This window comes from Carassius gibelio, chromosome A16 (genome assembly GCF_023724105.1).
Source record: "Carassius gibelio isolate Cgi1373 ecotype wild population from Czech Republic chromosome A16, carGib1.2-hapl.c, whole genome shotgun sequence".
NCBI lineage: Eukaryota > Metazoa > Chordata > Actinopteri > Cypriniformes > Cyprinidae > Carassius > Carassius gibelio.
The window spans coordinates 8,171,838-8,188,542 of NC_068386.1; the positions used below are offsets into that span (position 1 = coordinate 8,171,838).

General features: G+C 37.2%; 3 protein-coding genes across 5 annotated transcripts; all 3 read left to right on the forward strand.

The window, feature by feature from the left end:
* Positions 1–80: 80 nt before the first annotated feature.
* LOC128030483 (GA-binding protein subunit beta-2) lies at positions 81–5,978 on the forward strand. Of its 2 annotated transcripts, none has more exons than XM_052618160.1 (8): positions 81–274; positions 1,052–1,159; positions 1,246–1,413; positions 1,495–1,689; positions 1,816–1,966; positions 3,289–3,456; positions 3,528–3,646; positions 3,733–5,978. In XM_052618160.1, exons 2-8 carry the CDS (start codon positions 1,052–1,054, stop codon positions 4,090–4,092), a joined length of 1,269 nt encoding a protein of 422 aa, XP_052474120.1. In that variant the 5' UTR covers positions 81–274; the 3' UTR covers positions 4,093–5,978. The 2 variants fall into 2 exon arrangements, with proteins under 2 accessions (XP_052474120.1, XP_052474121.1); XM_052618161.1 differs by having other exon boundaries at positions 3,292–3,456.
* Positions 5,979–6,097: 119 nt separating this feature from the next.
* LOC128030488 (elongator complex protein 6) lies at positions 6,098–7,907 on the forward strand. Of its 2 annotated transcripts, none has more exons than XM_052618168.1 (8): positions 6,098–6,253; positions 6,396–6,542; positions 6,623–6,701; positions 6,786–6,856; positions 6,936–7,060; positions 7,153–7,357; positions 7,453–7,605; positions 7,690–7,907. In XM_052618168.1, the coding sequence occupies exons 2-8, from the start codon at positions 6,489–6,491 to the stop codon at positions 7,810–7,812; spliced, it is 810 nt and encodes a 269-aa protein (XP_052474128.1). In that variant the 5' UTR covers positions 6,098–6,253; positions 6,396–6,488; the 3' UTR covers positions 7,813–7,907. The 2 variants fall into 2 exon arrangements, with proteins under 2 accessions (XP_052474128.1, XP_052474129.1); XM_052618169.1 differs by having other exon boundaries at positions 6,098–6,237.
* Positions 7,908–8,674: 767 nt separating this feature from the next.
* On the forward strand, positions 8,675–16,223 carry LOC128030479 (succinate-semialdehyde dehydrogenase, mitochondrial). Its single transcript, XM_052618152.1, has 10 exons — positions 8,675–9,230; positions 9,600–9,683; positions 9,762–9,932; positions 10,045–10,161; positions 10,492–10,635; positions 10,716–10,859; positions 12,999–13,157; positions 13,284–13,447; positions 13,650–13,708; positions 14,983–16,223. The coding sequence occupies exons 1-10, from the start codon at positions 8,943–8,945 to the stop codon at positions 15,192–15,194; spliced, it is 1,542 nt and encodes a 513-aa protein (XP_052474112.1). The 5' UTR covers positions 8,675–8,942; the 3' UTR covers positions 15,195–16,223.
* The last annotated feature ends 482 nt before the right edge of the window (positions 16,224–16,705 follow it).

The following is a 16,705-nucleotide window of genomic DNA, read 5'->3' on the forward strand; positions in this document are numbered from 1 at the left end:
ATCTCCCACTGGTTATGCAGTAGGGGGCACTACAAACACCTCAACTTTTAAACACCACCAAAGAAGAACCAATCAAATATTTGTATTTCCGGTACCGTTCGTGCGCCATCTTTGACGACAAAAATCCCCATCTATGTTATGTTTGTTTTCAAAAAGTATTGAAAAGTATGATAGAACACTAAATCGCATTAAATAGCCGAAGCATACGCCTGGTCTCCACCGTATCTAACGTGTTATTATACATTAAAAGTCTTCGGGAGACATTTGTGGCGAGGTGAGAACAGAAGTTTTGCTTTATTCTGTTTACTAGCAACTGACTGCAGGAGTTTGATAACTGTCAGTAAAAAGAGATTTTAATTAAATATTGTATAGGATATTGGCGATATAGGAACTCTAGACGATCACATGACAATATGAAGAGTTATTTTTTAACTTAAAAACTTAATCGAAAATTAAACAAAACTTGTTGTAGATGATAAATTTAGTCATATGTTTTTAACTTGCCAGATTATTAGCGTGCTCATGAAAATAATACATATTTACTGTATTATGTTACTAAAATCTCGTTAGGTATAACTAAGGTTAATATATTTATTGTTATAATTATTGTGAAACAGATTACTAAACTGTTATTTAAATATTAAATAATAACACTGCATAAAGTAAATAAACCTGGCTGTGCGTGAAAATGTGCGTCTAGTAATTTTGTCAACAAAAGCATGAAACCTTTCACTGGAACTTGCCTTATTATAAAATGATTACCATTTCCCGTCCTGTCACTGATAATGTATTCTGTCTAACGTTAATGTACACATCCGCTTCCTGGCGCTTAAAAACACTCTGTCCTTATGGAACACAGTCTTATGACTAATATAACCACAGTGTCATTCAGCATACAGTTTGTATAAATGGAACCCATTTCCTGCTTTACATCTTTTGGGCACTTTCTTTGAAACACTGCACCTTGGTTAAACACCCCACGAATGGAAGCACATTTTCAGTATCAACATTCACTATATTCTGATGCTTCAAACGTTATTTGCATGATTAGATGTCGCTTGTGGATTTGGGAAAGCGTTTGTTGGAGGCAGCACGCAAAGGACAGGATGATGAAGTGAGGTCACTTATGGCCAATGGAGCTCCTTTTACTACAGACTGGGTGAGTCGTGTTTACTGCTTGTTGCTTATTGTCTGCCATTTATAACCAAGATTTAAATATAATGTGACTATGGTAATATGTTTTAGCTGGGAACCTCACCGCTTCATTTAGCAGCGCAGTACGGGCACTACTCCACTGCTGAGGTGCTTCTCCGTGCCGGCGTGAGTAGAGATGCCCGCACTAAAGTGGATCGGACCCCCCTCCACATGGCTGCGGCAGAGGGCCACTCAAGCATCGTTGAGCTGTTGGTCAAGGTAAGAACAGATGAATAGAGAATAGTATTGGATTTTTTTCGTACTTTTTGTTGAGTTATCATAATTGTTATACCTGAACAGAGTGGAGCAGACATCAATGCCAAAGACATGCTGAAAATGACCGCCCTGCACTGGGCTACAGAACATGGGCACAGGGGAGTCGTGGAGCTGTTGATCAAATACGGCGCTGATACTCATGCCCTCAGCAAGTTTGACAAGACGCCTTTTAACATTGCAGTGGACCGAGGAAACACAGAGATGATGCTATTGTTACAGGTAAAATCATCTGATATCATGGCAGAAAGTAAAATGCACCAGCTGTTGTGTAATTACAGTTTATAGGCAAAATCAGGCTGCAGTCTTAAACCTCAATGTTTTTTTTTTTTTTTATCGTTATTCTAGGAGGGAATGCAGAACCAAGTGAATATGAATCCAGAGAGGACTATCCTAGGCAGCACATCACCCGCCACATCCAGCCCTCAGTTCATCATCTCTTCCTCTGGAGTCGTCAATCTCTCTGATATTGTTCTCACTAATGCTAAGGCTAACGCAGGTATGGGTTTAGTTCAGTTTTGTTTCCATGCTTGTCAATAGTGAATGAATGACAACATTATTGAAATTGGTTTACATATTTTTTTAATTAAAAAAAAAGTTATTGTCAATATGACAATGGCTGTGCCATCCTGTTCTTTCCGTCTGTTCTTTCCATATAAATTGTCATTTTGCCCCTAGTATATTCAATGTGTTGGCTTAGTGCAAGAAGTTTTCCCACATACACTAAAACTTTCTCTAAATCAAAGAACCCTTAAAATATTATTACCAGTCACACAAAAATTATAAGCAGCAAAACAGTTTTCACCATTGATATTAAAAACTAATATTTCTTGAGCACCATATCAGCATACTAGAGAATGTTCTGGTGGCTCATGTGACACTGGCTACATTTACATGCAACCAAATAATCTGTTTGTAATTGGATTGATGGCTCAATCCGATTAAAAAGCCTTCATATAAACACCTTAATCGATCCGATTGAGATTGATCGGAATGAGATTTTGATCTGATTGAAGGGGGTGGTAAATATTAATTCTGCTTTTAAAAACAAATTAAGAAACTGTGTTGGAGAGTGTTTATTATGTGCAAACAGTGAGAAATTATGTGTGTGCGCGCATGTAGAAAAAAAAAAATATTTTCCCATTTGAAACTTGTGACATATAAATGCACACATCAACCTGATCACTTTATTTAGCATTCATGTAAACACTACATTCAGATTCATCAGTCGGAATGAATTCAGTCCAATTGAATGTAAACGTACCCACTAAAGACTCAGCTTTACAATTCAGCTTTGCCATCACCAGAATACATTAACAATTAAATATATAAATATAAAATATATTAAAATAGAAAAGTTATTTAAAATTGTAATAATATTTCACAATAAAACAGTTTATTTATTTTTATGTATTTTATTTGTCAAATAAATGTAGCTTTGGTGAGCATTAGACACTTATTTCAACTACATGAAAAACCGACCTCATACTTTTGAACAGTAGTGTAATTATTACCACATGTTTGAAAAACAAAAACAAAACTTTAGGCATACTTTGTAAACCTATGACGATTCATTTTTCCTTGGGATACAGTATTAGAAAATGCAAAGGTTCGTGTGACTTTGACTTAAATTGCGCTTAAAATTGGTCCGCAATTCATAACAAAATTACCAACCAACTGGCATTTTATTTACCCACTAAAAACAATTTTTCTTGCATTTCATGCTTGGTGAATATTCATTTTGCAGCAGTATTTAATTGACCGCTATTATGCTATATTTGTGTATTTCTCTTTTGTTAACAAACTGCTGCTATATCCCAGCAGGAGCTGCAGAGACTGGGATTGCTGCTGATTCGGTAGATTCTGCCATCCAGCATCTTGTAGGGGAGGATGGCCAGAGAGTCATCACCATAGTAACCGACCAACAGGGAAACCTGCAGACTGGCAACTTGGGACAGAAATTCTTTGTCACAATGCAGGGGCAGCAAAGTGAGTAGATTTATAGTTTACAGACATTGATGCAGTATTTGTATTGTAACATACCTGTTGTATATATTTAGTGGTTGCAGTGCCAGCGGGTCAGATTGCAGAGGAGATCATAACAGAGGACACCAAACCAGTCCCAACACGGAAGCGGAAATTTGAATCAACCGTCAACCACACAGATGTTAAACACAAGGTCTGATGAGCAGAGATTCTGATTTAAATCATACTCTTTAGAATGCAAAATCAATTTGAAAGTTAACCATTTGGTGTTTTCTGTAGGAGCCCACTGAGAAGGACAGTCGGGAACTACTGGAACGGCAGCTGAAAGAAGCAAACAGAAAAGCCCAGGAGTACAGACAGCAGTTAATAAGAAAGGAACAGGAAGCTGAGGAGTACAGGCTTAAACTAGAGGCTATTGCCAACGGGCAGACCAATGGCACCAGCACAGAGCCCCAAGAGGAAGTGGTGCTCCAGGAAGAGGAAGAGGAAGAGGAGGAGGTGGTTGGCGAAGAGGAAGTTGTCATGTTGCCAGAAGGGGCCATCATCATTAAAGAGGAGCCCCTTGACTCAACAGCAGGAGAAACAGTAACGCTAGTGGAGACTGCAGATATTACAGCCAGCTCAGAGAGTATGCCATAGGAGCAAACACTCAGGAATTACATACACTCTAATCTGTGTGCCTGGAGTGTGACATTTGTATTTATTTATTGTAAATCATAACCTTTTGTTTTTATACTTCTTTTTTCCTCATTGCATTCAGTTTCTGTACAAACCTCTACAAAGATGTAGCCTGAGTTGTATTTAGGTGGCTTCAGCGATGCGGAGTAGCTCAGATTGACTAAATAGGAAGACCAGACGTGTCTTTTTAATATACAGCAGTGCAAGTTATGGAAGTTTTAGTGATAATGCTTTTCAATCAAGCCCTGTTATGCACCTCTAATGCATACTGTACTAGAAGTCAAAACCATATTGTACTTAAAAGAATGTTCTGGGTACACACAATTTTGACTAGTAAAGTTTTATCTATAAAAAAAAAAAACATTCAAGTTACTTTGCACTTTGATAAAAAATAAACTGGGACAGTTTTCTGGAGGTGAAGCTGATATTTTTGTAAAATCACCTGCATTAAGGAATTAATATGAAATGTTTTATTTGAGATGCAAAATTGGCCTTTTTAAAAGATATTCAAGGTCATTGAACCATGGAAATATTGTGCAAAAATGACTGGGTTTACTAGCTTAATGCTGATTGCCTGGTGGAGTGTTGAGAATTATTATAACCACGATTTGTCTTAAAAAACAAAACTGAAGGTCAAGTCAAAATTGTAATCGCAAATGCAATTAGAGGTTAGAGGTAGAGGTTAACTTGAACTCGGAACATTCCTAAAATAGTGATATAAGACATTTAGAATGAAGGTTAACAATAGATTATATAACGAACAATATTAGACATTTTTCAAGATAAGTTGACTTACGTTATGGCTTTGTGCAACATTGACCTGCTCATACAGGGTGAGACATGTCTTATTGATGCAGTCGGCATTGGGTGGTGTGATAATCCGTAGCTAGCTATGTATTTACTTAGTAACAGACTCATGTATTAGAATACTTTTAGCTGTTTATAAAGATAAGTGACTACTTTCAGAGCTCAATGGTTGTTACATTTTTTTTATTTTTTATCTTGCATCATTTCCTTTGTTCTGTTTTGTTCTGACACTAAATCACGATTTGCATTTCAGTGTTTTGTGCTCTAAAAAATATGCAACATGTCTTTGCTTGCATTTCATGGTCTGGTCCATGTGCCTGATCTGACTTTCCCTGTAAATTTTCCCAGCTGCTTTATAGATGTTAGCAGCTTGTACAGTCAGTCCTTAAGTAAAGTTATATCATCAGTTGCGTCCATGCTTGTATATCAAGGTTTAAAATGTTCTATAGATTTTCTTCTCATAAAAAAAATGTTTTGCATTATCTTTGATGTTTTCGAGGTACACAGCTGATGATTAACATTCCATGAATTGAATTTTAAGGGCTTGCATTACCATTATTTTGCAAAACTTATTTTTGCTCTGTACATATGCAAATTTCTAAACCGAAATTATACTATTTATTGAATGATGGGTGATAAATTTGGTCAAGACAATGTTTTCCCCGTTTTTTTCTTGCTTTTTATACATTAAGGATTTCTGTTGTATAGGATTTCATTAACAGTGCTTTATAGGTTAAAACATTGATGTGTTGAAATTCGTTTTTAGGCCTAAACAAGTTGTTTACACTTTTATTTTGTTGTAAAATTTGACGAGCATAATTAATTGTATTTCAGTGTGTTGGAAGCAAATGCTTAGAGTTCTAACTAAAAGCAGACCCAGGCACATGATACATACAGATCAACAGTTTGTTTCCGAGTTTTCTTGTTTGTATATTTTTACATATATATTTTTGTAATGAAACACTATCTGGGCCTGTCTTTAGTGCACTTGCAGCTACATTTTTATCTCTGGTCAAAATAAATATTTTTAAGGTTTGGTATATCTACTAGTTTGTTTGTTCTTTAAGGGGGAAAAGAATATTATTTCACTAATTAAAATTAATTATTCATTCGTTTTCCTCATGGGTTACTACCCAAACGCATTTTCGGAAAGATTGTCTTCATGCGGCTTCCGTACCCACGTTGACTAGCATAATAGGCAAACGCGAGATACCTCCATAGACAGTAAAGGATACCTCTTCATATTTATTTGTATATATATAAAAAAAAAAAAAAACGATGTTATTGCAGGCGGTGCAGGTACGTTACTCTACAGGTACATATTCTCTTCTTATTTTCGAAACTTTAAATACTTACGCAACGTTAATATTAATTTAGCATGTAACATTAAACACAAGAATGCGTGCGCCTTTAAAGCTACATGCTTTGCTTTTGTTTACAATTGTTTTTCTTGCCAGCATGAGAAATACTGAAGAAGATCTGGAGTAGTAGAGAGGGGACAGCAGCATATCCTGCTCAACTGTTGTCAAGTTAATTTCTATATCACAAACATGTTCCCAGAATTGAACAGTATTCTCAATGCCACTCCAGACAGTTTCAAATCGGTAATAATTACATCTCATCACAAGCTTGGAGGAACATATACAATGTCACTGACTCTAAACGATGTTCTCTGCACTTGTAGAGTGACTTTATCCTGGTGTCAGACAGACGAGCTGATGCATCATTCCTCATCCATCACCATCTGTCTTTCTATTTACGTGGTAAGGGACCTATTGTTTATAGTGAGAAAAATGAATGTATTGATTTGTTTTATTTCCTTTAATTTTAAACTTGTATATTTCCAGCTGGCTGTAAGGTGTGTTTTCTGGGTCTTGTGCAGTCCTTTAGTCACTACAGTGCTGTCGGTCAGAGGCTGGTAAGTTTATATCACCTTGATCTGTTTAGACATTTTGTTGATGACATTCACATGTCTTGATCGTAATGTTTCTGGGCAGGGAGTGAGTCTGGCCCAGGCAAGAGAGAAGGGCCAGTTGGTGTTTCTTGAAGGACTGAAGAATTCTATCGGAGTTGTATTACAGGAGGACACCAGTCAGGAGATGCAACCCTTGAGTTATCTCAGGCACATATAATTTGTTATGAAAATCTATTTTAAATACATTCGATCTCAATTATTTTTTTTCCCTTTAGTGTTATGTGCCTTTTTTTTTCTAGGACCCCAGGTGCTGGACTGGAAGGTCTGTTCAGATTTGTGGACCGTTGTGTGCGTCAGAGAGGAGATGGTGATGCTGGTGAATCATGGGGTCCTCCAGTGTTACTCATAGATGATCTCAGTGTGCTCCTGAGTTTAGGAGTTAGTGTTGGAGCAATACTAGACTTTACCCTCTACTGCCAAGCCACCGTGTGCTCTGAGTTACAGGTGAGTCAGTGTTTTTTGTGTGAGGGCCTAAAATAATGTCAGATGCAGTTGGTTTCATACTGTATTATGATAAATATGTGTCTAATGATATCCAGGGAAATATGGTTATTCTGGTGAGATGTGAGGAGGATGCAGATGATGATGAAGAGGGATCAAACCTGCTGCAGAGGGGACTAGTTCATCAGTGTAACTTGGCTTTACATGTAGAGGGGTTACCAACAGGCTACTGCAGGGACATACATGGACAGGTGCATTTTCATGTTAAAGATCACTGTATTAAATGGCTTTGAAGTGAGCTAACTCTTTTGTTGTTGGGTTTTTCTTCTTTTTAGATGTCAGTTTGGTGGCGACAGGGAGGAGAGACCATCTACAACCAACGAAAAATATTTCATTTTAAACTCCACGATAAAGGAGCCTCGTTTTTCGCTCGAGGGACTTCTAGTGCTGTTCTCTAAATTTTCAAATGAATACATAAGTTTTCAGACAAACTCTTATTGAAATACTGTCATTATGTAGATGTTTTATATAAATACATATATTTAATACATCACCAGTTGCTGTTGATTTGTTCACTTGTATGCAATTTAGTGTACTAATATAGTGAGTGCTTGTAACATATGTCAAGATCTAGAACAATAATGCATGTTGATGTCGTTGTTTAAAGGAACACGAAAAAAGAAGAGCAAAAAAATAATAATAATAATCGAATAACGTTTTTGTTCTCCTCCCTTGAGGAGACCATGAGGATCTTAGGACATGATAGTTTCTTTAAATTATGAGATTCTGTGTAGGATAAACAGTTGTTTATTATATGTAAAGGAACTTGAAATAAATGTTAAGAATATGTAAATGTAAAATATGTATAATAAATAAATATGTCGCGTATGTAAAGTTGTCACAGAGGGCTCAGCTGTGCATCTGCTGATTGTAACAACCCTGCGTTGCATTCTCGGAAGGGCTCGTCATCCCTGTCTTAATCCGTTAAAAGTTTTTTCTTTTACTGTATATGTTAATAGTTCGGTTCATGGCTCATTATGAATCGGACATATAACACATGGTTCATTCTGGACTGATTATTGAACGAATCGTTTCGATGGTTTGAAAAGATCCGACTCAATAATGATTCGTTCATGAATCGGACGTCGCTACCATAGACGGTAAAAGAAAGGAACTACCGTCTGTCGAAGTCGGATTGTACTTCCTGCTTTACACTCGCAGTGAGTGAAATGCAAAGAGATTTGCAACACGCAATCCACTGGACAATTATTACTTAATAAATATATATATATATATATATATATATATATATATTTTTTTTTTTTTTTTTTTTAAATCTGTATTTTTGGAGTGACAGCCGAAATTAATTCAGATAAAATTGTATATGTGTGTGTGTGGTGCATGCTACAGTCGATAGTATAATCTAAATAAGGAGAAAATTGATAAAGCGCTTGAAATCGCGTGTTTACAGCAACCACCCTCTTTTCTGTACTGGACTGAGCTTGATTTTAGACTCCTGCAAGCCTCAACCTGCTGACTGACGAACATATACGTTTTTTTTTTTTTTTAAGACCTGTCAGTTCTTACCATGGGCAGTTTATATCTCTCAAGAGGTCGGTGTATTCTCCGGCAGGTGTTCTCTGGCTTACCCATGATGCTGCAGCGGCCTTACAGCCTCGGTGTGTCAGCGCAGCTCCTGCGGACTCAAGCCTTCATAGAAGGGCGCTGGGTCTCCGCTGCATCCACGTTCCCCGTGTTAGATCCAGCCACGGGAGAAGAGATCGTGAAGGTGTCAGACTGCGGTACAAAGGAAGCTCAAGACGCTGTCAATGCTGCGTACAAAGCGTTTCACCCGTGGAAGAGTCACACAGCCAAGGTGATTTGTGGGAAATGCACGACAGTAGTATATAGCTCATTAGATCTAATTAATTAAAGGAACGTACGAAGTTAAAAATTACAAAATACCCTGTTTACTACAGTTTCAAAAACGTACTGGGGTGGTAACGAACACCTGATAACGAATGATAATACCTTGGTATTTTCAGAACATGGCACTCAAAGGCGCCTAGGGGTAAAAAGACCATTTACTTAGTGCTATGTTTTGCATTGTGACTATTGTGATTATTTTCATGACAATTAAGCAAATTTTCCTTCACACCTCTCATTATTGTAATGTGAAAAAACTATTTGAATAATAAAAAAAAAATAAGATTTAAATGAATGGGATGATGCATGCTCTTTGCAGGAGAGAAGCATTTTGCTGCGGAAGTGGTTTGATCTGATCAATCAGCACAAGGAAGATCTTGCCAAGTTGATCACAGCCGAGTCTGTAGGTATTCTGCACATCTAACGTTTCTATTTACCAGGATTCAGATATTAGTATTGGTTCACTCAAATGTGTGTGCAGGGGAAGCCTATGAAGGAGTCTGTTGGTGAGATGACATATTCTGCCTCCTTTCTGGAGTGGTTTTCTGAAGAGGCCAGGCGTGTGTATGGAGATATTGTCGCACCTCCAGCCAAGGACCGCAAGATCCTGTTACTCAAGCAGCCGGTGGGAGTGGCTGCCATCATTACACCTGTGAGACTTCCTCCTTCATTCTGACAACAGAACACCATCATACCATAGGGTCAATGAGCTAAATTAAAACTGTCAGCTCGCAGTTGTTATTTTTAATGTTCCAATTTCACAGTGGAATTTCCCCAGTGCCATGATCACCAGGAAGGTAGGCGCAGCGCTTGCGGTGGGCTGCACTGTGGTGGTGAAGCCGGCTGAGGACACGCCTCTCTCTGCGCTGGCCCTTGCTGAGGTCTGTCTGTTTCCATGAAAGCCTGCTTGATTTGACATTTACCAGTCTGCAAGATAGGCAAACTTTATAGATTAACTAGTTTGGGGGTCTGTAAGATTAAAATGTTTGAAAAACCTTTTTGAAATAAATTAATTATTCGAGGATGCCTTACATTTTTCTAAAGTGAAAAATACTTTGTAAAACACATTGTGATACTGTTTTATTATTTTGTATTTAACAAAGCATGGCTGTTTTCAACATTGATAATGAGAACCAAATCTTCATATTAGAATGATCTCTTGAACAGTAATGTGTATGAAAGAGTGCATAATGCATTGTATTCTTATCTAGCTGTCAGTTCAGGCTGGCATTCCTCCTGGGGTGTTTAATGTGGTGCCCTGTTCAAGAGAAAAGACCCCTGCTGTTGGGGAGCTGCTCTGCACAGACCCTCTCGTGGCCAAAATCTCATTTACTGGCTCCACAGCCACTGGCAAGGTAAAAATCGTATTTCTTTGTGCAGTCAGTATTTAATGTTCACTATAATTTTACACTCACTTAAGTGAATCCTTTTGCAGATACTACTAAGACACGCTGCAGGAACTGTTAAAAGGGTGTCCATGGAGTTGGGAGGACACGCCCCCTTTATTGTATTTGACAGTGCTGATGTAGATAAAGCCGTTGCTGGAGCGATGGCTTCCAAATTCAGGAACTCAGGCCAGGTTAGTGTATTTCACTCTTAAAGCGGTAGTTCACCCAAAATTAAAATTCTGTCACAATTCCTCATGTCGTTCAAAACCCATAAGACCATCATCTTAGGGTTCATCTTCGGAACACAAATTAAGATATTTGTGATATAATCCGAGAGCATTCTGACCCTGCATAGACAGCAACGCGACAGCAACACCATTCACGAGAGAACCACAGTGCATGCGTATGATGATGCTGCTGACGCAGGCGTTCTGACGCCGAACAACATTGTTCACAAGCAGAGGAATGCACACACATGCTTTGTTGTACACTCGTAAATGATGGTGGAGACTGAACGGCAGAGAAGTATCGATGGTCATATGGGTTTGGAACAACATAAGGGTGAGTAATTCATGACAGAATTTTCATTTTTGGATGAACTTTTTGGATGAACTTTTTTCACTTTTAACGAGTCTCTTGCTACATCGGTGGTTCCCACCTCATTCAAAAAATCGGTCAAAAAATCGGTCATCATCCCTGTGCCTAAAAACAATAAACCCTCTTGTCTGAATGACTATCGTCCAGTTGCCCTCACATCAATAGTCATGAAGGTCTTTGAGGGACTGGTTAAAAACGTCATCTGCTCCTCCATCCCGGATACTTTGGACCCTCTTCAGTTTGCTTATCGCCCAAACAGATCCACAGATGATGCCATCTCTCACATCCTGCACTCTTCTCTCACACACATCGACAGCAATAACAGGAACTATGTAAGGCTGCTATTTATTGACTATAGCTCAGCTTTTAATACTATAGTCCCCTTAATGTAATGTGAGCAAAACTAAAGAACTGATTGTGGACTTCAGGAAGAGACAACATGAGCCCTATGCACCTCTTATGATCAGCGGGACACCTGTGGAGAGGGTGAGCAGCTTCAAGTACCTTGGTGTAAACATCTCGGAGGACCTGACTTGGACTACTCACATTCAAACACAGGTTAATAAAGCCAGGCAAAGACTGTACCATCTGCGCCAGCTGAGGAAATTCAGGGTCTCACCAGCAATCCTGAAAACTTTCTATTCTGGGGCTATAGAAAGCGTATTGACTCAGTGTATCTCAGTGTGGTATGGGAACAGCTCCAGTCAAGACTGCAAAGCCCTGCAGAGAGTTGTGCACTTAGCTGAGCACATTTCAGGGTCTGCTCTCCCCTCTCTGCAGGACATCTACCTCAAACGCTGCAGAAGTAGAGCTGCAAAAATCATCAAAGACTCCATCCACCCCAGTAATAATATTTTCACTTTGCTGCCATCTGGTGAGCGTTTCTGTAGCCGGATGGCAAAAACTGAGAGACTCAGGAGGAGTTTCTTCCCCCAGGCCATCAGGCTCTTAAACTCTAAACCAGCTTCTTAACATCCTCATGCCTCCAACTAATGTTCACTTTATCTTTTTACTATATTCACTACCTCACATAGACACACTGACAGTGCCGCCCTGTTTTGCACATTTGCTTCTTGTACATTCCTGGGTATCTTAATATTTAAGACTACAGTAAAATGCATATATGCACTTTGTACATCCCTGTACATCTTAATATTTAAGACTACAGTTTACACTCATGCACATTATTTTGCGTTCTATATTTAATTCTATAATATACATTTTTTATATTTTATTCTTATATTTTTATTGTTTACTTTTATTTCATTCTTACATAGCTTTATTTATGTATATTTTCATCTGTGTTGTTTTCTTTAATAATTGCACTGTCCATGGAGCGGACCTGACTCACATTTCCCTGCTGGTTATATATGCTATATATAATTTTGTATGTGACGAATAAAAATCTTGAATCTCTTGAATCTTGAATCTTGAACTTTCCCTTCAAAGAAATTTATTTTGTGCAAAAATATTGCTTATTTTTTTCTCTTTATTTTGGGGAGAAATTTGACCCGTATACATTGACCCTTTGCACAATTTTCAAGAAGGAAAAGTAAAGGTTTTTCTTAAATAATGAGTGAAGTAGTGTACTCCAGGTACTCGTAAGGTTTCAGAACCATGGTACTCTTTGAAGTACCTTTTAAGTACCATGTAAATACTAGGGTGTATTTGACATGTTTGTAACTGTAAACAGCTGTTTTCCATGTCTCGCCTGTAATGTGTCTCTGCTGTAGACCTGCGTGTGCTCCAACCGCTTTTTGGTGCAGAGTGGCATCCATGATGCTTTCATGGAGAAGCTGGCGAAGGCTATGGATGCCGAACTGAAGGTTGGCCACGGCTCAGAGCCCACCACCACTCAGGGGCCACTCATCAACACTCGTGCTGCAGAGAAGGTGCCTCATGCCGAATGCAAATACAGCAACTGATGATTCTGTTGGATGCAAACACTAATGTCACTGTCAACAAGCACACATACAGATCATGTGATTAAAATGATGATCAGCTGTTGTTTCTTTCAGGTGGAGAACCAGATTGCAGATGCTGTGTCACTGGGAGCAGTCATAGTTCGAGGTGGGAAGAGACTGGAGGGCTCCTTCATGCAGCCCACCCTGCTGTCCAGTGTCAACACTGACATGCTCTGCATGCGAGAGGAGACCTTTGGACCCCTTATTCCTGTTGTTAAGTGAGTTTTTATTATTTATTGTATTACATGACTTCATGATAACCTCAAATTTAGTAATTTATCTACAGATTTCATCATATATTATCAGCATGAAAATTTTGAGTTTAATTTCAGTTGTTTAAAAGAATATTTAAGTTTCATTTTGATTTTTAAAAATGTCTGGTCTGGTTGTGTCTGCGGCTGACGTTGTTTTCTTCACCAGGTTCAACACAGAACAGGAGGCACTTGCCATTGCCAATGCCTCTCCTGTTGGTTTAGCAGGTTTGTCCATCTTTGCAAATTAACCAAGTTTTGTTGGACAGTTTTGAGTTTGCCCACTTTTTCCTCATATGCCTGTTTATTTATTAGCTAGAAGTGTTCCTTATTGAAAACATTTACAACAGACTACATTACACTACACAATCAGAAAAAAGAACGAAAACAAAGGGGTTATTTTGATTATGTATTTATGATACTAAAATATTATTATACTTGAAAAAGTCTTTGATTATATATATATAAATATGTATGTATATATATGTATGTGTATGTGCTCCATTCTATTATAGATCAAATTAATAATGTACATATGTATAATCTCAATCACTTGGTGATGGTTGACAAAAATATATATATATATATATATATATATATATATATATATATATTATAATTGTATTTAAAGCTGCAGTAGGTAACTTTTTGTAAAAATATATTTTTTACATATTTGTTAAACCTGTCATTATGTCCTGACAGTAGAATATGAGACGGATAATCTGTGAAAAAATCAAGCTCCTCTGGCTCCTCCCAGTGGTCCTATTGCCATTAGCAGAAATTCATCCACTCCTGGTAAAAAACAACCAATCAGAGCTGCGGTCCGTAACTTTGTTTGTGTTCAAAATGTAGAAAAATGTATATAATAAGCGAGTACACCATGAATCCATTTTCCAAACCGTGTTTTTAGCTTGTCCTAAATCACTAGGGTGCATCTATAATAAGTGTTTATATTCGGACTATTTTAGATTGCTTCGGGGATACCGCGGCGGAGTAACCCACTACCTTTGTGATTCTTCATAGACATAAACAGAGAGAAGTAGCTCCGGCTACAATGTTCTTCCGCAAGACGCAAGCAGTTCTGTTTATTAACCGCTAGAGCGTCAAAAGTTACCTACCGCAGCTTTAATAATATTTGACAATCTTATTGTTTTTACTATATTTTAATCAAATAAGTGTAACCTTGGTGAGCATAAGAAACATTTATTTATATATATATATATATATATATATATATATATATATATATATATATATAAATAATGGTTTGCAGATATCTGATATATGATTGCATATATCATATATCATCTGGTTTGCAGGGTATATATATATACTTATATATACCAACTTTTTTTTTTTTGGACCAGAAAAATCCTATTGTCCTTTAGCTCCACTGTACCCTTATGTGTCTGAAGGGTCAAGTAAAGCAAACAGCAGCTACATAACTTTTATCACTTGGCTCTTTCTATGGAATTGCATTCCAAACTGTTTTCTTCTATCAGGTTACTTTTACTCCAGAGACATCAGTCAGATCTGGCGGGTGGCTGAGCAGATGGAGGTGGGCATGGTTGGGGTCAACGAAGGTCTGATCTCCACCACAGAAGCCTCTTTTGGTGGAATCAAACAGTCTGGACTGGGCAAAGAAGGATCCAAATATGGCATTGATGAGTATCTAGAAATAAAGTACATGTGTTTGGGGGGACTCTCGCTTTAAAGACTATGGTTACTGACAGGAAGTATGTCATTATTCAGGACAATCATACAAACATTAATCTATAAAACTCATGTAACATTCTCCTTTTTAATCAGATTTAACTGAATAATGACTATGGAGAGACATTTCACTGTCAGGATCATTTAGATATTTGCTGGGTACAAATTGTCCTTCCATCATAAGTTATTAATGTAACCTAGTTGCTCTGAAATAAGATTGGCTTGCACCGAGAAAAAAAAGCTTATTTTTATGATGTAAAAAAATATGTAAACATCCTTGAAGCAAGATATATTTAGTTTTGTGTATTTGGGTAAGATGAGATTTATTTTTAGATAAGTTTATTTTTCTTACTACATTTAATTTTAGATTGAAAAGAAGACAAAAATACACTTTTTTTCCACAGTGTAACTTTATTTTGATGTGCTAATTCATTTAGGCAGAGAAAAAGAAATCCCAATTCACAATTAAGTGGGGGGGGGGGGACTTACTGAGTGTTCCATTTTTGTAATGAACCATTGACTGTGATGGGATGTTTTTGGGTGCTCAAGCTTCTGCATAGACAGTTCTTATTTGAGGTATTAAATCATAGAGATTAGTCAAGCAAATTAACAAATTTGTCTGTGGTCAAATGTTGTAATTGCAAGTGTATTTAAAAAACAACAACAACTGTTCTCTGTTTTAATTTTTTTAATTGTCGAAAATATTAATTCTAGATTGATATACCTAGTTGTATTTTGAACTGTTATATGTATGAAAATATGTTTAAAAGTATATTCATTTTCTTACTTTAGGAGTGACATTTTTGCAGATAAAACCACATGAAAGTACAATGACTAAATATACAGCTGAAAGCCTTGGTAAAGAAACTTCAAATCTGGACATTTCAATTTCTGCTGATCGTATAGTTGTGCCCTTTTCATTAATATGCACACTGTTGTTTATGTGAATTCAGATTCATTGGATTTCTGCCACGGATACTATAAATATTGAATGGTTGTTTTGGTTATAAAACAGTCTAACCTCTGTAAAGGGCCATATGTCTTGAATTTTTTGCATCACCAGCTGCATTAAAACAAAAAAGAAAATAGGAGAAATGCATCTCCTTGTCAAAATGTGCTTTGATACAACTGGCATCTATTGCAATTCTAGCTAAAGCAGACATTTTTAAAAGGTTCTAAATCCAAAATGCTATTAAGACAAAGACCAGTGTACAGTATCAGTATAACAACAAACTTTAACAAAAATAATAAAATAATGCATTTCAATCAGGCACATTAACATTCAGAAAATTCTATACAAATGTTGTGCATAAAGAAGAATGGCATTTTCTTACTTTTATGATTTTGCCGTTCTATGCGTCAGTTATTTACAACTTCTCCCCAAATTCTATTATAGAAGCATCATATAAATAACAAAATAACCAATTGCTTGCACTGCGTCACTGAATGTACAAGCATTATTAAGAACGCAGTGAGATCAACTGCGATTATGTGAGTTGAATGCAAGATCTT

Bases quoted from the DNA above. Each gene is read 5' to 3' on its own strand.
- LOC128030479 (XM_052618152.1), top strand. From the start codon at position 8,943: ATGGGCAGTTTATATCTCTCAAGAGGTCGGTGTATTCTCCGGCAGGTG. The intron at 9,231-9,599 runs GTGATTTGTGGG...TGCTCTTTGCAG, and splicing joins GGAAGAGTCACACAGCCAAG to GAGAGAAGCATTTTGCTGCG. The intron at 13,158-13,283 runs GTGCCTCATGCC...TGTTTCTTTCAG, and splicing joins ACACTCGTGCTGCAGAGAAG to GTGGAGAACCAGATTGCAGA.
- LOC128030488 (XM_052618168.1), top strand. From the start codon at position 6,489: ATGTTCCCAGAATTGAACAGTATTCTCAATGCCACTCCAGACAGTTTC. The intron at 6,702-6,785 runs GTAAGGGACCTA...GTATATTTCCAG, and splicing joins TCTGTCTTTCTATTTACGTG to CTGGCTGTAAGGTGTGTTTT. The intron at 7,061-7,152 runs GCACATATAATT...TTTTTTTTCTAG, and splicing joins CAACCCTTGAGTTATCTCAG to GACCCCAGGTGCTGGACTGG.
- LOC128030483 (XM_052618160.1), top strand. From the start codon at position 1,052: ATGTCGCTTGTGGATTTGGGAAAGCGTTTGTTGGAGGCAGCACGCAAA. The intron at 1,160-1,245 runs GTGAGTCGTGTT...AATATGTTTTAG, and splicing joins CTCCTTTTACTACAGACTGG to CTGGGAACCTCACCGCTTCA. The intron at 3,647-3,732 runs GTCTGATGAGCA...TGTTTTCTGTAG, and splicing joins ACACAGATGTTAAACACAAG to GAGCCCACTGAGAAGGACAG.